Here is a 20,730-nt window from a genome sequence, read left to right as displayed (position 1 = left end):
TTTTCTTTTTTTGGTTACAGTTAACATTTTTTTGGTCTTCTCCTTGTGCGTATGCTTTTCTAGAGGGAGGTCTTTGATTCATTCTCCCCAGGCCTTATTTCACTTCCCTGAATCTGGAACGGATATATCCAGCCAAGGTGGTGTAACGGTAATACAATGTTCCTCAGTGCTGAATCCACAGGACTGTCCTAGTTTGTGTCCTGGGGTCTGCCAGTACATGGTCAGGCATGCATGCTGATGACGTTGGTAGCTGAGTCTGGGGGTAGATCGTGGTGTGAAGACCCTGTTGGATGTACCTGTCTCTGTCTCTCTCTTTCAGAAGAAATAAACAAAAATAAATTTAAAAAGAATGTTAAGGATTTAATGTTGAATTTAACAAGTCCAATAAAATGAATGGGAATCTCATATTTGCATTCTCTATTCTGAAAAACTGCTTAAAATGATGGGATAATGACAGAAATGCTTTAGAAATAGAATTATATGAGAAATAACTGTAGTTAAAACTAACTCTTATGAAGGAGAAATTTTAGTGCATACTTAAATTATTTAAGCCAGATTTTTTTTTGAAGAACAAACAATTCTGTGTCATTCAGTTTCATTTCCCTTTTTGAAGAATCTGTGATTTGAGAAAATGCTGTAGTTTGCGACTTCGCACATTCAAGTACTTTGAGTTGTACATTAATTAATTTTTATTAATAAGAATGAGATAACTCATTAACTCATTTAGAGATTTAAATATTTTTTTAAAACAAAATAACTTCATATGCATTGGGTCTATTCTTTTATACTTCTTTGTGGAGTGTGTGTTTGTTTAAATTCTGCCGTGTTTTCTATGCCAAATCCAACTTCCAAGAAGCATTTGGAAGTCAAAGCATTTTATCTGGCTGGTCTGGAAGTCAAGATGTTTTATGATCACTGGTATTTAGTATAAGACATTTGCTAGGAGGAATTTTTTTAGTAGTTGATCCATTTATAAAAGACAGTTGAAATTACCCTTAGAGTATGTATTTAGTTCTTCTAAATAAGTAAATAGCATATATTACTAATATCAGGGCATGTGCAGATATTAGTGAAAGAGCAAAAGATATCAGAATCAAATTACTATAGATTGGTATTTTGGTTCTGTCCCTAATGAATATCTGACATTAGGCAAGTTGTCAATCTCTCTTTACCTCAGTTTCTTCATCTGAAAAGTGGATGTGGATATGTGTGTGTGTGTGTGTGCATGTTTGTGTGTGTGTGTGTGTGTGTAAAATGCAAAGCAAGTAATACAACACTTGGGATAGAGTGTTGTTTATTTCATACTGGTGTTTTAGTGATCAATTTTTAGTTTTCTTCCATCTGAAGTTGTTTTTGTCTGATGTTACTTGTGTCATTGTCCCCAGACATGGAAAAAAAGATGATGACAGTGACGTTTATTAAATTAGATTCCGTTGTCAAACTAGGTCACTCATTGCTATTACTATTCAAACTTGAAACAATGAAATATTCAACTTGGTTCATATATACATATAGTTATCAGTAGTTATAATTTTTGGGGGAGGAGATTATGCACTTCCTTGAGACTAAGCTGAAAGCTTTAGAAAAAATACTTATGGGCTTATATGCTCCAAATTTTATGTTTAATTAGAGGGTGTTCATAAATGTCCATAGATTCACTGAGGAGCCATGTGATTTCATGCAAATCATTTTACTTTTCTGAGATTTGGCTTGTTGACCTACAGGATGAAACTACATGACTTTTCAAAAACATTATTTATTTGTTTTAGAGAGATTTTTTACTATACGTCACATGAGCTTATGGGAGAGATAGGGAGAGACAGAGAGAGAGAGAAGGTGAAATCACCCTCTTAGAGGATGGCCATGCTGCAATCCCTTCTCCATTCTCCTCCTGGGATTTTGGCATGCAAGCGTATGTGCCCAGCATCAATTTTAAGCCTCTGGGTCCAGGACTTGAACCACAGTTGGCTCCTGTGGGAGTCTAGCCATTTGTTGGACCCACTCCATGATTTTTAAAGAGTCCATTGAGCTTTTATGTCTCTTACTTCTAGGCCTGTATCTAGGAGAAAGATGATCTTTTGATTCCACTACCCAAAGGTATGTTCTGATGGATGTGCTGAGCATTAGTGTAACATACACGGATTTTGGGTGGGGAGAACATTCAAGGAATGCGTTAGCATGTTCCTGATAACAGTGACAATGAACAAAAGGAAGACATCAGGAGGAGTGGAAGATAGAGGAGTGAAGACTGTTAAAATTGCATGTTTATCAGAGTGGGCAAAGACTTGAATTGAAGAACCAGAAAGGGATTCTCATCTGAAATGCAAAAAAAGGAGGAATTAGTTCACTTCTGTACATTTTAATAGAGCAAACATGATTTAGCGATATTGTTCTCACTTCTCACTCAACCATTTGGAAAAATCTCTCTGAAATAAATAATTTATTTGGACTCTACCCTGGACATCTCTATTTTGGGTGTAGTTTTTGCTTTTTATTCTTATAGTGGAGTCCTATTAAGCCCATCAAAAGAAAAACTGACTCCAAAAAATCATTCTTCCTCCAAGAAAAGCACCAGTGCCCGATCATAGGATCACTTCTGGATTATACCTTATAAGAATATTTCCAAACATTTAGGAAGACCCTCATTGAGGGTAGGTTGATAAGACACAAGCTTTCTAGACATTGTCTTGAATTTATTGTTTCAGAGATCATAACAAAGTAGGACTTAGAAAGAAGAAAAGAGAAAAAGGAATGAGAAATTTCCATATGGGGACAGGGAGGAAGAACAATCTGTTAGGTTGTAAGATTGTCATGTCTCTGTCACTCCTATTCACTTTTGTGTTGCAGCATTCTTGTAGAGTGTCAGGTTGGGAATAATTGTTTTAGCCAAGAGTTAAACCAAGCTTGTTTCCTTGAAGAAGCAAGTCTTTGGGAGATGGCAGACTTGAAATCGATTGGATCTGGTATTTAGATCATCACCAAGTGTGACATGAAGGGAATACTAAAACAAACAGCGGCTTCCTTGGGAAGCAGAGAAAAAGTGAAGGTGCAGACTGATAGGCCTAGATTGACCTGCAAACCCTTCTCTACTCCCAGACACAGGCCCTTGAGATGGAGATGGCACACACTTACTTTAGCTATGCGAGGTACTCAGAGAAGGAAAAAAGAAGATAGGATATTAACGACAACTATCTGTGTATCTATAGTATCTTTCAAAATCAAATGTGTTAACACATAAAAACTGCTGTTGAGTTAAAATTCATTTGTTCAGCAAATATTTGTTAAACACCATGTGCCTTGTAAAGTACTAGGTGCTAGACAAACGTCCAAAGACTCTTTGGATTGTCCACCCTTAATGATCTCTTTAACTTGACATTTGAAGCTCTTTGAAATGAGACTCTGACCTATTTGGGTAGCTTTGTCCTGGATTTGTAAGAGGCATAATCCAAGGAATGACACCTGCTTTTCTCACCCGAGTGATTGGCACATAGTGTGGTTAGTAACTGTTAAGTGAATCTTACTCTACAGGTTTTCATCTTTTCTTTGACTTTGACTTTAAGAACACCTTCCTGCCATTGTTGCACTCCTTGTCATTCTGAAATGAAAACTCACATCCTTCTTCTGTGTTTGCCTTTGTTTACACCGCACCCTCTACTGCTATTCCTCACCTCCTGAAATTTCACCCACTGCCATGATAGCAGTAACGGGAGCAGTGTGTGGGCTAGGACTCCCCATACATTATCTCATTTAATGTTTACCCAAAACTCTGAGATGGGCAGCTAGCTGAAGCTATTTAGATCAACTCACATTTTGTAATCATGAATAGAGTTTTAAAAATCAACTTTAGGGACCAGCAGTTGGTGTGATGGCTATGTTGCTGGACTCCCATGTAGTTGACTGTGGTTGAGTCCTGGACCCAGTGGCTTGAACTCATGCCGGGCACACGTGCGTGCGTGCCTAAGATTTGGAGAGGAGAATGAAGGAGAGGGGATTGTGGCGTGGCCATCCCCCCTGCGGGGGTGATTTCTTGCTTTCTCTCTATCTCTCTCTGTCTTTCTGGTGAGCACACGTGCCTATAGCAAAAACAAAACAAAACAAAACAAACAAACAAAACAAAAAAACCAAAAACCTCTCCCTCCCCCCAAAAATCAACTTTATATTAGCCCTGTGGATTAAAAACCATTATTGGTTGTCATAAATAAAGGGAAACTTAAAAAATAATTAATATGAAAACAAGTTATTTTTGCATAGTCAGTCTATAAAATAAACTACTGTGGGCTGGCTCCATGGCCTGGTGGTTAAGGCTATTGAATCGCACATGGCTGACTCCATGGTTCGAGGTCCAGACCAGTGGCTTGAGAAATATGCCAGGCAAGTGTGCTTGCATGCCCTACATCCCAAAAGGAGGGAGAGATGGAGGAGAAGTGATTTTGGTGCAACCGCTCCCTGTGGGAGGTGCTTTCTCCTCTGCCTCTATATTCATCTTTTATCTTTGTCTCTCGAGCAAGCATACACACACTCTCTGGCAGAAACAAAACAATAGTAACAGAATTGTTTTCCAGGGTGCTAGCTGACTGTGAGGCTTGCTCCCACTTTGTTAGAATGGGAAACTAGCAAGTACTACAGAGGTGTTGGAGAGAAAACCACAGACTTTCCCCTTAATGTATAAAAAGTTGGTAAAGTCCAAAGAAAGTACTGAAAAGAATAAAAAAAAATCTATCATTATATGATTCAGTGCTTACTACTGTGCCTGTCCATCTCCTAAAATCTTGTCAGTGCCACTTAAACGTATCTCATATACCTGTTATACTGTTGGGGAAATACTGAGGTTGCCTGGCATTAGTCCCGTATTTCAGACGATGCACCTGACACCGAGAGAAAAGTAACATGTGTGGGTCACATATTTGACTAGTGGCAGAGTCAGGGATTTATTTACTTATTTATTTATTATTTTTTATTTTATACATTTAATCATTACACATCACTTTGTAAGTTGAATTTGCCCAACAGGAATACACTTCACACCAGTCCAGTTGAAGATACTAAAGAGCCAGGGATTTAAACTCTAGTCTTGTTGACTCCCAGTTCGGTGCTTTGTTCACCTTGCTGAATTTCTCACACTAGCTCCTCCATCCATCTTTCCTAGAACCTGTAAGGCATGCCCCGCTCTCTGTCCTCCGTGCTCACACGCACTTTAATACTAGTTGCCAAACAGTACCAGTTTGCACCCTGTTAGTGATGCAGAGATCTAGCTGGGGTCTAGTGTTATGGTTTCACATGCTCTTTGGGATGTATTTTCCACAATTACTGGATATCTAGGCTTTGGACAGTTTTCTAAGACGTGGAAGATCTTCTACTCCAATGTCTTTATCAAAAAGACTTGTTTTATGTTCTGTGGCCCAAAGTGGTAGGCTGGCTTATCGAAGTCACCCTCCAGCTGTAGTTACCTGGAAATTAAAAATCCTAGTTTCTTGCCTCTTTAATCTAGCCTGCTTTTTTCTGTACCAAAGTTTAGGATGATCTTAAGTGCCCTCTGAGAAGAGAAAAAAAGAAATGTCTATAAAAAAAACCAAACCAAAAAAAACCAACTATAGTTTTCAACTTAAAATGGATACTGAATCCTTAAATATTAGACTGTCCTTATTTATTCTGTTAGTCGAATTTAAATTTTAAGGGGTTTTCCAATGGAATTTTTTATTTATCTCAAATAAAAATTGCTCTTTGTTTGTAAGCTCAAATCAGAAGGAAATCTCTATAGAAATTCGGAACACTAAGGGTTTCCTAGGCACCATTTCTTTATACAAAAATATAAAACCCTGATGCTAATTTTGGCTTGATAAGATTAATTGTGATTCAAGGGAGGATAATTTTTGTTTTAACTTAATGATTGTGCTAATTGTAGTAAGGACCTTGAGTTCAAGATAGAGAGCCTTTGGTCAAGTAGTGTTTATTCAGTTGTCCGTCTTGTTGCAGAATTTGCAAATTTAGTGGAATTAGTGCCACTTTCCAGTTTACAATGCCAGTCACATTTCTAATGATCACAGCGTGGCTTTCTCCTCTATGGAACAAATGATCGGCTGTCTGACAGTGGGTTCGAATGGCTTCCAATATGGGTATGTGCCCCTGGAGTGTGCAGTGCCCAGCAGGACACTGGGTCCTTGGGCAGAACTCCACTTGGGGACCTTGGCTTTTACGTGCTGTACACATTAAGCACGTTTTTGCTTGAGGGGATTGGACTGTGAACATTTTAAATGTCACCATAAACCCACAGTTGAAAAAAGATGGCTAATGGAAGTTCCACCCATCATTTAGTTCCATTATTCTTGAGTACTTTTGTCTTTGGTACACAAAGTATCTGAATTGTGAAAATCTTAATGATAGTAGCACTCGGAGTCTTGATAATATTGGAAAAATACACTATTTTCTTTGGTAGGATCCTCCTAGACCTCAGATAATTGAGTTCATGTTGCCAGTATTAAAAAACAAAAAACACCCCCCCCCCAAAAAAAACTAATAACCCTTAAGTTTTTGTTTTCACAGTCACTTGTATATAGATTTAAATTTGTGATCTTACTCCTTTTTGATCTTTTAATTGAGCAAGGCAGCCAGCAAAGTGTTTTTTGTCTGATTATTCTAGAGATGGAATTTAGTTATAAGGTCTAGAGACTAGATCTTAGACCCCAGGTCTCTGCCTGCATAGCAACCCTGATTAAATTCTTACTTAGCTGCCTAACTGGCCCTTGCGGGGCTGCAGAATCAGAGGTTTCTCGGACACATGGCATATGCCTGTGTCCTCCTAAGAGCTAGCCAGTGAAGTGACATTCTGAAGGGGCATTCTGGAGAAGGCTGTTGGTATTGGTCACATACTCTATGAACTAGACTGGGTAAGAACTTAGAGTCTGGATACTCAGTTTGGTAAAAGTCAAGAGAATAAAGTGTTAAGATGAAAAACAAAACGAAACAAAACAAAACTGTATCTGGGTTGGTAGGTGCCGTTAAGTGAGTTCTTCACTTGAGCCTGTGGGTTTAGAGTTCAAGGCTTTTGGCCAATGCTGACCATCTTTTATTCTGGATTGTGCCCCAGGGAAGGTGTCCTCCTTAGCTGGCATGTTTACAAGGGTTCTAGACCCTCCGCCTGGCAAATTTCAGATGTTCTCTTGCTCACATCACATTAATGAAAACGAATGTGCTTTCCAACAAATTAGAGAGGCCTTGAGGAAAACCAGATTAAATATACTCCCATTTCAACTTGTGTTTCTTTGAACGCAGCTGGAAATTTTGTGATGGATTTGGGCTACTTGAACCTTAACTTTCAATGAAATTTCTAATTTGTGACTGTACTGAACTTTCTTTAACGATCTTTACCTACCTCTAAGGTTTTATTTCAAAGGCTTTCATTCTGCAAATGAAGGTCCTCCTGGGCTCAATATGGTTGAGAATATGAAAATATTGAGGCTTAGTAGCCTGCTACAACACAGCTTACAGTTAGCAGGAGCCACTTGATAAGTTGGTACAGTGGAGAAGGTTGTGCATACTGCTCAAAAGTTGGAATAATTACAAAGCCCAGATTTCTAGTAGGTAACTGACACAGAGGCTCGAGGATATGCAGTAGAGAGAAAAACAGCCAGGTGCTGAACTCTTGTAGAAAGGCACCAAGGTGCTGTGGAAATAGGAACTACCTCCATGACAGTGTGGAAAGAATGTATGAGCGAGTGCTGTTGACCCACAGAAGGGGGTTTTATGGTAGAACAATGGCCAGAGTTGCACCGGAGTAAAGCAATTTTAAAAATTTAATTTAATTTATTATTATTATTTTAATTTGCTATAGAACATGTGCACGAGAGAGAGAGAGAGAGAGAGAGAGAGAGAGAGAGAGAGAGAGAGAATGAAAGAGAAAGCAAGCTGCCTGGGTTTTGACTTGAACTGTGATGAGCCATATGGGAGTCCAGTGCCTTAATTACCACACCACCTCCTGGCCCCAGTAATGCATTTTTTAATACTGGCAATATGAACATAAGTATTTGAGATCTGAGAGGATCCTCTCCCAATGAGCTGGGCACTAGAGAGAACTCCAATTTACTCTGGAAAGGCCCTTGCAGAGAATAGTATCTTCTGTGGTCAAGAGACAAGAGATTCCCTTAAGTAAAACCCCCACTCTGTGCCCCACCCTTGGTGAATGTATTACTCTTTGAAGGCAGCAACACTAATCATTATAAGAGCTACCATGTACTTACTTTGTTCTACTGGCTAAATGTTTCATATGCATTATTAACTCTATTTGTGGGATGGATACAGGGGCTCAAAGTCTCTAGGGTCCCAGAACTCATGAGGTGCAGGGTCCGTATTCAAACTCAGCTTCTTCTGACTCCAAAACCTCCTTCCTACTGTATCAGTTAATTCAAGAAAGCAAAAGTGTTATGGACTTGGGAGTTTGCTGCACAGTAAAATACGCCCAAAGGAAGGGACAGGCAGTGAAAGGTTTGGATCTGTCTGCCCTCCAAATCCTTTGAGCATTTTTACAAACCTAAATCCTTAAGTTCAGGTTGAATATTTAAAGACACTTCGTCTTCAGAGATATAAGCCAAACAATGCAATTTTTCTATAGTCAACTTTTGATATAGTCACTAAGCCATTTCTCCTAAAATCCTGGAAAATTCTACAAGAGGAAATGTTATCCAATCAAGTTTTTCTGCAGATAAAGGATTGATTATGGAGGCTTGCTTACTTGTGCTTTTTGCAGCTCTAGATGTTTATGAATTCAATAGTTTCTTATAGTCTCTTATTCTGGCTTTATGACTGTGGTTGAAAAAAATAAGATTTTTTTCCTCCTATGGTATATAATATTGACAGGCTTTCTTTTCTAGGGGGAAAGGTGTTTATTTTTTGCTATGTGCTGCATACCCCTGACTGAGGAAAAAGCAAATAGTTTTATTGTTTTGAAGTCTTCCTTTGAAGGTTGCTCTGTGTTTGTTTAGTGGAAATCAGCAAGGAAGAGGGACTATTTCTAACATTTCATTAAAATGTCTCTCTAATGCCACAATTTTGCAATGATGAAATAAGGACTTGGGTACAGGACAGACCTGCTTTCAGAAATTCTGGCTCTTGAGATTTTAGAAGTCCTGAGACCATTTAGCTGCTAGCAGTTGAAATATTGAAAGTGACAAATAGACCTGTGGTTGTTCATGTATCAACTGACATAATAGAAATGGATTTAAACCTTTAGGATCTCCTTTAACATAAAATTGTTGAGGAGTTGTTTCTCAAAGCCCAGTTACAGGGCTAGCAGATGGCGTAGCGGTTATGTCACTGGACTGCCACATGGCTGACTATAGTTTGAATCCTGGACACAGTGGCTTGAAAATCATACTGGGCACATGTGTGTGCATGCTCAAGATCCTGAGAGGAGAATGAAGGAGAAGGGATTGTGGCATGGCCATCCCCTGGGAGGGTGATTTCTCACTTTCCCTCTGTCTGTCTCTGTATCTGGTGAGCACATGAGCCCTAAGGCAAAAACCTCTTTTTAAAAAAAAAAAAAAACAAAAAACGCCCAGTTATTGACTGATACAGCATCATGGATTTCTTTCAGTTTTTATGTAGTCATTTCATAGTCATCATTTTGAACATTAGTACTTAGTACATAATTCAGTCTATCCTTGTATGTATTCCAAGGTGATAGGAAAGTGTACAGTTATCGATAATCTTACTGTTTCTAATAATTGCAATGAACTCAATACTTCTAAGAAGCTCCCTGAGTAAACCTTTTTGGAATTGATAAAATTCATTGGATCTATATTTTTAAAAAATGTATTGTGTACTAGCAGGACCCTTTTAGAATGACAGAATTCTTCCAGAACGATGAAATGGTTCTATTCAACTTCTACCTTGGAGTATTTTTACCCCTTTGTCTTCTCAAATCTGAGTACAGTCATCTGTCGCTTCATGACAGGCATGTGTTCTGAGAAATTAGTTACCAGATTTCATGTTGTGCAAACATCTTAGTGTGTACTGACACAAACCTCGATAGTATAGCCTACAACATGCCTAGGCTGTATGGCATAGCCTATATGCTCCTTGTGGGACCACTGCTGTGGATGTGTTCCATTCTTGACCAAAATGTAGTTATGTCGTGCATGACTCTTTAAACGTTTTAGGAACACGGTTTCAGAGGTGGCTGAGTACCAGCCTATGGACCTTCCACAGGCCTCTCTAAGGACAGTTTCACTGGAATTGTGAGTAAAAGAAATGGTTGGGGAGGGAGAGGGTCTGCAATTTAAGGGACACTAACAAGGTTGGTCTTAAGAATAGAGGGCTTGGCACCCGCAGATAGCATAGAGGTTATGCTGCTGGACTGCCACATGGCTGATTTCAGTTCAAGTCCCGGACCCCGTGGCTTGAAAATCATGCCAGGCTCACGTGCGTGAGTGCCCAATCCCGGGAGGAGAATGGAGAAGAAGGAATTGCAGTGTGTCCATAGCCATGGGGGGGGGGAGGGTGATTGCTCACTTTCTCTCTCATTGTCTCTGTCTCTCTCCAGCAAGTGCACACACCCTAAGGCAAAAATCTTAACAAAAACAAAGAAACAAAAAAAGAGAGGTCTCAACAGCATATAGATGCCAGAAAATTACCAAGGCAGTTCAATTAGCATCAGGCTCAATAAAGCTGATGGGTCAGCCTGGGAGAAATCACAGAATGACTAAAAATGCCCTCCCACCCCGGAGGCAGCCACATCCTCTCTTCATGTCTTCAGTGTGGGTTCAATGAGTCTGTTCCAGCCGGGTTTCTGGCTTTCAGGAACCTCGTTTGTCTTTTTCCTGAACATGGCTACTGATTTCAGAGACATCTGCTTGAAGAGGCAGTTAGAGAGCAGACCTTTTCCAAAGCCAGCGTGTTCTGCTGGGCTTCCACGTTTCGTATATTTGTATTACAGGACCCTTCACATCTCTCTGGAGATGAGACACATGAGTCACATCTGTGATTCTTGCTTTTGCATCAGTTTCTCACGAATAGGCAATCAGTGATGCTTTAGTGCCTACGCATTTTCAGTTCCTATCTGATACGGTTAAATCTATCGGTTAAATCTATCTTCTGCTTTATTGCTATACTGGCTAGCTGTCTACTGATACAAGACATCTAGGATTATATATATATGTGTGTGTGTGTGTGTGTGTGTGTGTGTAATTTTAATTTTCCATTATACAGGGGACCAGTAGAGGGCATAATGGTCATACTGCTGGACTCCCATATAGTTGACCGTGGTTTGAGTCCCACACCCCGTGCCTGACAACTCATACTGGGCATGTATGTGTGCATGTCTAAAATCCCAAGAGGAGACTGGATAAGAAGGGATTGTGGAATGGCCATTTCCCCTGGGGGGGTTATTTCTCACTTTCTGTCTTTCTGTCTCTCTGGCCAGTACATATGCCCTATAGCAAAACAAAACAAGTCCATTATGTCTATCTATCTAGATATTTCTATGGCTGTATCTAGATAGATAGATAGATAGATAGATATGATTACCTAGATACATAGATATAGATACATAGATGTATATAATTTTTATTTCTTCGACACACCCTCATTTAAGGAAATGACACCCAGAAACAATTTCATCAAGAGAGAGATTGATAACTGCTGTCTGAAATTCCAATTCCCGTCTTACTTATGGTAACTGTGGACATTTGTCTAACAGAGTGGAATGTACCTAGATGTGTATACATACATGCACATGTTTATTTATTTAAAGTTTAGAGAAATATCTTTCAAATAGCCATCGTTTTTGAAAGGTGAAAATCAGTTGCTGACTGTGCATTCTGGGTGTGTGAACTATTTGACAGAAGTTTTAAGAGAAATGTGCTTAGAAGAACAAACAGAATCACATGAGAAATAGCTTAGTGGGAAGGGGGATGTAATGATTGTTGAAAAACTTATTTTTTAAGAAATGTGGGGGCCAACTCCAGTTCTAGGCAAGTCACTAGCTTTTGGAAGGGGCTCAGCTGCTCTATCTCTAAGATTGGGAGGTCTCCCAAGTATCATGGGATGCTCCTTACTAATAATGCCAATGAAATGGGATGTGGCTTTGTGAAGCCTCTCCTTTCCTGCTCAAAGGGACACTTCCTTGCCTCAGTGAGATGGCATTTGTGTGGTTCCTGCTTGGAAATTTTCCTCCTCCTCCTCTTCCTCTGTTTTCTTTATATTTGACCTGTTTAGAGAGACCCTCAACAGGGTTTTGCCATGCACGAATGATTCAGGCTGGCTGGGAGACGAAGGTGGGGGGTGTAAGCAGCCAGCATTTTCAGCTCAACCCAGGCTCTGAACCTGAGCTTTCCGTATGCCTCCTGCATCCTAGAGCAACCCCACCCCACCTGCCCCACTGGGGTTGGTCTGAGACTTTCCTCTTCTGTAATGTGCCCTGGCTATAGCATGTGAGTTGCCCCTTCCATTCTTAGAAGGGAGCCCAGCACTGAAGCTCATGTGCTCTCAATGTTCGTGCAGGAAGGAAGGCGACCAGCCTATCCTTTTGTTTCTGAGCAAGCAACTGTTCCTGGTAGCAGTACAAACACATGCACTTTTTTCCCCTCACTGTATTTCCGCAGACAGATTTAATACTGTGGAAGGGTAGAGGGCAGTCACGGGGAGAAGTTCCTGTTTTTCTTTTGGCTGCCCCAAATGCGGAAAACAATTCCCCCTGCCTTGTCTTTTCGACATGTCTTCCTTTCTCCTTTTTTTTTTTTTTTTTGCTTGTCTTTCATAGTGTTCTTCGCTCATTGATCTTTGAAAAGAAAATGTCAAGTTCAAAAGGGTAAAATATTTGGGTGGAAAAGAGAATCAGGGGCAGGGTGTTAAGGAGGGTCATATTTTCTCCCTTCCCACCAAGTTTCCTGGGAACCTGTGTTTTTCTTTTTCTTTTGCCAGCATCACTGAGTCTGTCTGGCATTCCAGGTTTTAGTTTAGGGAAAAGTGCAAAGAATGTATTACCCTGGCTATCACTAACGTGACCACTTTGTGAATAGCACGGAACACTTTCTCACTTCATCTCCCTGAAGATGCTTCATCAGAAAGGAGCTGCTTCCCCTCCCAGATTACTCTCTGTCCCCCTAGTCCGCTTTATTTTTCTTCCTTAGTCTTACCACCCTCCGTCTTAACCACCCACTGTTATTTGTCTGTTTTCCACCTCCTCTGCCAGAGTAGAAGCCCATCACAGTGGGGACTTCGTGCTCCATGCACTGCTGAAGCCGAATCTCCAGGGTCTGCAGCAACACCTGGCACATGATAGGCACTCAATAAATATTTGCTGTGGCTAATGGGAGTCTTGCAGAGCTAAGGCTGCAGTTGTTTGTGGAATTAATAAGTAGTGATGAATATTTATCTGCCATTCCCTTTCCAAGGGGATCACACAATATTCAGTCTTTATATTATTCAGTTCTTTGGTCTTCAAGGAATAACTTGACTTGTGGGATATGTTAATAATTATAACAGAAGGCAGGTTTTTTTTTTTTTTTGTGTGTGTGTGTGTGTGAGGTTTGATGTAATTTACATACAGTAGAATTTAACCTTCTTTAGTATACAGTTTGACGAGTCTTGACACATGTGTAACTACTATGAGAGTCACGATATAGAATATTTCCATGCCCCTTCGCAGTCTGTCCTCTTCCTCACTAACCACTGGCAACCACTGAGATGATTTCTGTCCGTATCGTTTTACCTCTTCTGTAATGTCATATAAATGGAAATATACATTATGCACTCTCTTGTATCTGACTTATTTCTCTTAGCATAAGACTTCTGAGACTCATGTTGTATGGATCAATCCTTACTTCCTTTTTTTATTGCTGAGTAGTATTCTGTGTTTATTTATTCACCAGTTGGTGGACATTGTTTCCAGTTATTGGCTATTTTCTATAAGGCTTTTATAAACATTCACATATAGGTCTTTGTGTGGTTCTATCTTCTTGTTTCTTTGGGATAAATACCTAGGATGGGACAGGAGAGCCATAAGTATAACTTAATAAGATAAGCTGCCCATTTTACATTCCTACAATCAGTGTATTGAGTTCTAGTTGCTTCATATACTCACTAGCACTTAATACTTTTTTGTTGTTGTTAAGAGATTTTTGTTATAGGGTGTGTATACTTGCTGGAGAGACAAAGAGACAGACATAAAGAGAGAACGTGAGAAATCACCCTCCGGGGGGGGGATGGCCACACCACAATTCCTTTTTTTCCATTCTCCTCTCAGGATTTTGGGCACACATGTACACACGCTGGCCTAAGTTTCAAGCCCCCAGGTCTGGGACTTGAACCATGGTGAACCACTTGGGAGTCCCCATGCCTGAACCACTATGCCACCTGCTGGCCCCACACTTGATACTTTTAAAGTTAGTGAGTATGTAGTGATATCTCATTGTGTGTGTGTGTGTGTGTGTGTGTGTGTGTGTATGTGTGTGTGTTTGCTTTTGTTTGTTTTATATAAAGGGTCTTGCTATGCTGAGATCCTCTTGCCTCAGCCTCCCAGCTAGAGAGACAGGCATGCATCCCCATACCCAGCATTTTGCTAGATAGGGTCTCACTGTGTTGTCCAGGCCAGCTTCCAGCTCATAATCCTCTTGCCTCAACCTCTTCGGCTCTCTGGGATTACAGGCACGCACCACCTTGGTTGGCCTTATAGGTTGGACTGGGAATCAAACCTGAGTCTCCCATGTGGTCCCAGTCTGTAGAGCAGTGTCTTAGTAGCATGCACTACTGCAGCTGGGCCTCATTGTTGGTTTAATCTGCATTTCTCTGCAACTATGATGTTGAACATTTTTATTTATTGGCGAAGTTTGTATTTTAACCTTCTGTTGTATTCTGTAGATAGTAATGATTTTAAGATATCAGTGGCATTTCAAGTAAACATTTGTTTGTTTGTTTGTTTCTAGTTTTGGTGGAGGGCTCATGGACTAGAGAGTCAGTGAGAGAACATGAGAGAGCACCCACCCGGGGGGCATGGTACACTGTAATCCCTTTTTCTCTATCTCTCCTTCCTTTTGGTATTTTGGGTATTCATGCACATATGCCTGGGGTGTTTCTCAAGCTGCCAAGTTCAGGACTTGAACTGTGTAGTCAGCCATGTGGGATTCAGCTGCCTTAACCATCGTGCCATGGACTGGCCCCAAAGTAAAAATTTTCTGAAACAATTGGTCAAAACATTGACTGGTCCTTTGGCCAGGTCCATACTGCACAAAAATGAGGTTGGCTGAACATTACCAAATTCGAGCAAAGGGTGACCCCAACCCCCAGCACGGGTGACTGATAATAAGGCTCAGAGAGTGCTGTTGACACTTGAGCATGAAGACTGGCAGAAGTTCATTTCCTGGCCCTGCTGGCTCTAGGAGGGCTTCTCTGTCCTTAGCCAAACCTGGTGTTTATGAGAAGCAGACTGAGATTCAATTACATTTTCCAGAATGCCTCAGAGGTCCCCTGGAAAGCTCTGAGTCCTCTGTGACCCTCTTGAGTGTATGGTGGAAGCCTGCTGTTCCTTCTCTGGGGATAATTTGCCTGAATCAGTTAATCAAGCTTGAGAAATCAGTTACCACAGACTCAGAAGTGCCACTTTCCTTGAATTCTGATACCCTCTTCCTCATGTCCACCTCTTAGTTAAGTAAACAAACATCCCTTGAATGATCACTCTAAGCTGCTACCATTTTTTGCATCCGAGGGCAAACAGTGATGAAGGAAATGGGACTTGTCCCTACCATGACTCAGAAGGTGGAAGAAATCTCCCAAGGGAAAATAGATGTTGCCGTGGGAGTACCCAGCAAGGGCTCCTAATCTGGGAGTCAGGAGCCTCCTGACTCAGGAAAGGACACCTGAGGCAGTAACAGCTAAGAGGAGACCTAAGTTTGGGGAAGAGTTAGCCAGGCTAACGGTGCTCCAGGAAGTGTCTCAGGATAAGGGAACATGCCGGTGCAGACCCAGTGAAGGTTAGGGTGGAGCACAGTCAGAGCCTATAGGTGGTTCTCCAGAGCTTTGCTTAGTAGGTGAGCTGGTGGGAGAGAAGCTGGAGTCCCAGCAGGGAGGTCAGGTTCACTTGGATGAAGACTGGACTGTGCCCTCAGTGTTCTGGGGAGCTGCTAAAGGGTATTAAATGGGGAGTGGCATAGCTGAATAATTTTGGGTGCCCTGTGGCAGGTGGATGGGAGGGGTAAGGGTGGATGCAAAGAGTGAAGCCAGTGAGTAGCTTGTTGACTGGTGATGACGGTCAAGTGGGATCCTGTCCAGGGAGTAACTAGAAATGTGTATAAGGGCAGAAGTGAGTGTGCTACGCTTCGACACATTGGGAAATCTGGTACATAGTACTGCCTTTTTTTTTTTGGTTTTGGTTTGTTTGTTAACTTGTAAAACTGATGTGGAAATATGCCTTTGGCTTCGGTTACCTGAGCAGAAGGGCTCAGGCATTTCCAAACCCTCCTCTTTGGACAGTACTGCTCCCAGCATTGAGCGCCGTGTTCTGAGATGGAGAGAGGGAATTGTGCAGGAAGCCAGGGCAGTGCCAAGGTGGGTGGGGGAGCTTGCGGCCAGCCAAGCTGGGGTCGTACTTCCTGCAGCTTCTCTGGGCTACTTCTTGCTATCCTGTCCTGTGTGTCTCCTGGAGCGTCCAGAGGTCTGACCCGTGTTTGGAGACCGAGAAACTTTACTTTTAGGAAAATGCTCCCAAAGAAAACTCCTGGCCCTTTTCTTCTCCTCTCTCTTGAACATTCTGTACAGCTGTGTCTTTTCTTCCTGAGTTTCTCCTGCCGGGGTTTAGGGAAGGTAATTCTGTACTTGGGTTTGGCCTTGGAGACCCCAACATTAGGCTTTCCATTCAGATTTCACCCTTCCTACATGGCCCCTCCTACCTAACACACTCATCTTAGATTTGATAGAAATAATGGAATGTCCCGTTTGGATCGGGTATAACCATTTCTATGTCAGTGGGCATTTACAGAGTGGAGAAAGCTAAAGTCGGGAGAAGGGAACTCATATTCCTGTGGCACTTACATCATGTCATGTATTGTGTTACAAAGTTATTGATATGATCTCATTTCATCCTTAGGACCCTTAGAAGGTAGGCATTGCCACCCCCGTTTCATACTGAAGCAATCGATGCTAAGGGAGCATAAAGCCTTGGCCAACAGTATGTGACTTGGAAGTGGGGCTCATTCGGGTCTGGGATTTTTTTGCTAGGTTAGTTTCCCTTTCTTAATAGCAAGATTGTGTTTCAGACTTCTTTGTGTTACCTCGGGGATCTGAAAGATTCTTGCAGCTTCTACAACAGCTAAGTGATTCCTGGAGAGCAACTTCTGCTTGAGAAAAATCTAGCTAATGCTTTCAGTGTTTCTGGAACGCAAGCTCTACCTTCAATCATTTATAAAACAATTTAGATTACAAGCACGCATCTACAATGCCTCCCTGCCTGTTAGTGGTATGATGTTAACAGTGCAAACTGACGTAGTGTTGGCTTACTGCTTTCTCGGAGTGAGAAACATTGGGAGATAGGGACTCTTTGTCCTTCTAGAAGTTTAGTGAACACATGATAAATAAAAGAAATATTCCTAGGGTTTGACTATTTCAGAGGAATTTCTGATTTATTTGGATTGCCAGTGAATGAATTAGAATGTAACGGTAGGTCATTCCTTCTCGGATACGGCAAATTCTCTCCAATCTTTTTTCTTTCCTGGAAGTGTTTAATTCAAGTCCTTGTGGACTGGGGGACTTAGGAGTGCTATCTTACTAGAGGTTGATGGATTCGACTGTAGAGGCTGAGCTCAGCTTTGAGATCTCATTTGGACTTAGGGGTTTTTAGTCTAGACTTGGTTTTGTATTTGTAACTGGTTGTTGTATGCTAAGCTCCTTTTGCTGCTTTTCCTCATGCCTGAGGTTCTGCCCTACTCCTGCCTCACTAGGGGCCACAGTGATTAACTAGGCATGCTAAAGTCAAGTTGAGAGGGCCAACAGGTAGTGTGGTGGTTAAGTGCGCTGGACTCCCACATGGCTGACCGGGGTTCGAGTCCTGGACCTGGCCCTTGAATGCTCATTTTCTCTCTCTCTCTCTCTCTCTCTCTCTCTCTCTCTCTCTCTCTCTCTCTCTCTCTCTCTCTCTCTCTCTCTCGCTCGCTCTGTCCCTGGCTGGTCAGATTAAACAAATAAATAAATACATTTCAATAAAATATAATTTAAAAAAAATGAGTAAACCTGATTTCCAGTTTCTACTGAGAGTGCATGACTGAGAAATGCTATAGCAGGGCCTGGCCTTAACCTGTGTGTTCCTCCACTGTGTGCTTCCACTTTTCGTTTTCTGCCCCTACCCAAGTCTTAACTTTAGTATCACTACTTGGAATCATTTCAGCATTAAAGAAATACAGTTATTGGATATGCAGCTGGGAGACAAAATATGTGGGAACTCCCCCTTGCCCCAGCACACTGAAAGGTCCTCCAGGGAGGCCCCTGTGATACCTGACAAGGAAGCCAGGATGTGTCCAGGTGTGGGTAGAGCAAGGCCAAAAGTGTGCATATGTCCCGCCCGTGGGAGCTTGTCAGTTTTATAGACAACGCGCTGCACCTGGCTTGGCAGACGTGTATCTCCGTGGGATACTGTTTTCTTTCCATAGAGACACAGCGCTGGGGTTGTCCTCATCACCTGGGGGTGGGGGGCAGGTGGCCATGGCGTTTCCTTGGTGTTTACTCACCATCATCAAAAGCATGCAGTTGCTTTCCAAATTGGGAAATAACTGGTTTATTGATAACACCATTTATCATTTGAAGGATGCAAATTTGTGGTCAGATGGAAATGTAGTCTGCAGCAAATTTCAGGGACTCGTATAGGTTACCCCAGGCTCAAGGGTAAATTTATACATGCTATTGACATTTTATATAAGGAGAGGCTCTCGGGAAAGGGAGAGAGGGCTCTGGGATTCCTACATGCCATTTCCATCCTCAGGATCACTGCCATCTATAGTCTTTCATGCGAGTCATGCCAGTGGAGATAACATGACCAGGAAACTACTGACTACCTCCCAGGCTGCCGGCAGAAAAATCTGAAACTCTGTTTGCTTGAGAACTGTGACGCTGGAAATTGGGGTTCCTAATCATTTATTGAGGAGCAATCAGGAGGCACAGTTGGGTGTCGGAGGCCTTAGGTGAGAGGGCAGGAGCAACAGGGCTTTGCAGCAATAACTGACGTACGCTCCCTTCCTGCTTTATCTTTCAGTTAATGACCAGCCACAGTGTCCCTGCCGCAAGCTCCAGCCACTGCCTGCAAGGGCTCTTGGGGCTGTGCTGCTGGCTGAGGTAACATGGCTTGTTGGCCTCAGCTGAGGTTGCTGCTGTGGAAGAATCTCACCTTCAGAAGAAGGCAAACAGTAAGCCTGGGCTTCCCTGGGAGGCTCTCATGCTTTTCTCCATAGTGTTGAATTGGGGATTGGAGGGAAGGGAAGGAGCTCCCCTGGTTTTCACACAGGGATTAAATGAATCTGGCTCTTGTGGACATAGGACCAAGTGATCTGATGTGGCCCTCTGGCATATCATGAAGGGCAGATTTACCGCCAGAAAGAAATGTTAGCTTTAGATCGTGCTCATGCTCAGGCATGGGTTCTGACCTCTAGAACCTGCCACGGAACTGCTCCTGATCACCCCACTTGTCTCTTTTGCTGTAGTCTTGGGAGCCACCTGCTTTTCCAAAAGCATCTAATGGGTCCTGTATTTTTGAGAGCTGGGAGTGAAGTGAGTTCATGACTCAGCTCTGAAAGACTATTGCTTGGATCTCTTTGTGTCAGTCTGGACTCCCTCCTTACACCCTTGACTGCAGACGTGGAGGAATACACTAACTGAGATTTATTTATTTCTGTGGGGAGCTCTAAGCTATTTACTTCCCGGATGGGCTAATAATGCTTTGAGTAATCTTGAAAAGAGCACCTTGAAAGCACAAGTGAATGATATTTTTCCAAAGAGGAATGTGAAGGCGATAAGGCAGGTTGAACTCCCTGAGGCCTACGTGTCAGCTCTTTGCTTCCCTGTCTCTGAACTCCCTTCCTTAAAGATCCCATGTAGTCCTCTGAGTTTAGCTCACCCCTCTGTAGGTAGTTTCTAATTCTCTGTTTCCTCTCCTGTCTTTTATTCTGATTCTAAGCCTGCATCCCCACTTGGCTATCTTAATAAAGCTAATATGTCTGTAAACAAAATGATAATCTTTCTGAGACTCAAGAGCTATAAGGGGCCTTAGAGAAAATTTAATTCAGTGTTTCTTAAACTAGAATAATCCTTGGACCTTCTTTACAAAAACAAAAATGTCAAGGTACCCTTGTACCTTGCTTTTTATTATAATGTAACTTAAATATGTACATACGTAAAATTAGATATGACCCCTTCATACTTACAGAGCAGCATATAACTCTACGACCCATACATATTTACAGATTATTTACAGGTGCAAACAAAGTTATAGAGCCAACACAATTCAAATTAACACCAGAAATGTGATAAGACAGCTAACATCGTTTAGCTGAAACCAGCCATGAGTTGCAATGTGAATATGGTAGTGAATGCCACACTGCTGATCTTCGTGAGTGTGGCTGGTATAGACTATGTACTAACAATTCCATTCTCCATCCATTTTTCTCCTTGAGTGACCTTCATTTGATGTCGTCTGGCTTTCATTTTTTTTTTTTAAGAGGCTTTTTTTTTTTTTTTTTTTTTTTTTAGGGGCAAGTGGCTCCC

General features: G+C 41.7%; 1 protein-coding gene across 4 annotated transcripts in view; it reads left to right on the top strand.

Annotated features, from left to right (window-relative positions):
- ABCA1 (ATP binding cassette subfamily A member 1) overlaps positions 1-20,730 on the top strand; it is a 151,718-nt gene that overhangs the window by 9,512 nt on the left and 121,476 nt on the right. For all 4 annotated transcript variants that reach the window (XM_027772665.1, XM_027772663.1, XM_027772664.1 and 1 more), the window contains exon 2: positions 19,226-19,376. In XM_027772665.1, coding sequence (XP_027628466.1) covers positions 19,311-19,376 — 66 coding nt within the window. In that variant the 5' untranslated portion in view covers positions 19,226-19,310. The remainder of the gene's footprint in view (positions 1-19,225; positions 19,377-20,730) is intronic.

Source organism: Tupaia chinensis, unplaced genomic scaffold (assembly GCF_000334495.1).
Source record: "Tupaia chinensis unplaced genomic scaffold, TupChi_1.0 Scaffold000291_1, whole genome shotgun sequence".
NCBI lineage: Eukaryota > Metazoa > Chordata > Mammalia > Scandentia > Tupaiidae > Tupaia > Tupaia belangeri.
Note: the sequence above shows the minus strand (reverse complement) of the source record. Positions and strands in the feature narration are given on the sequence as shown.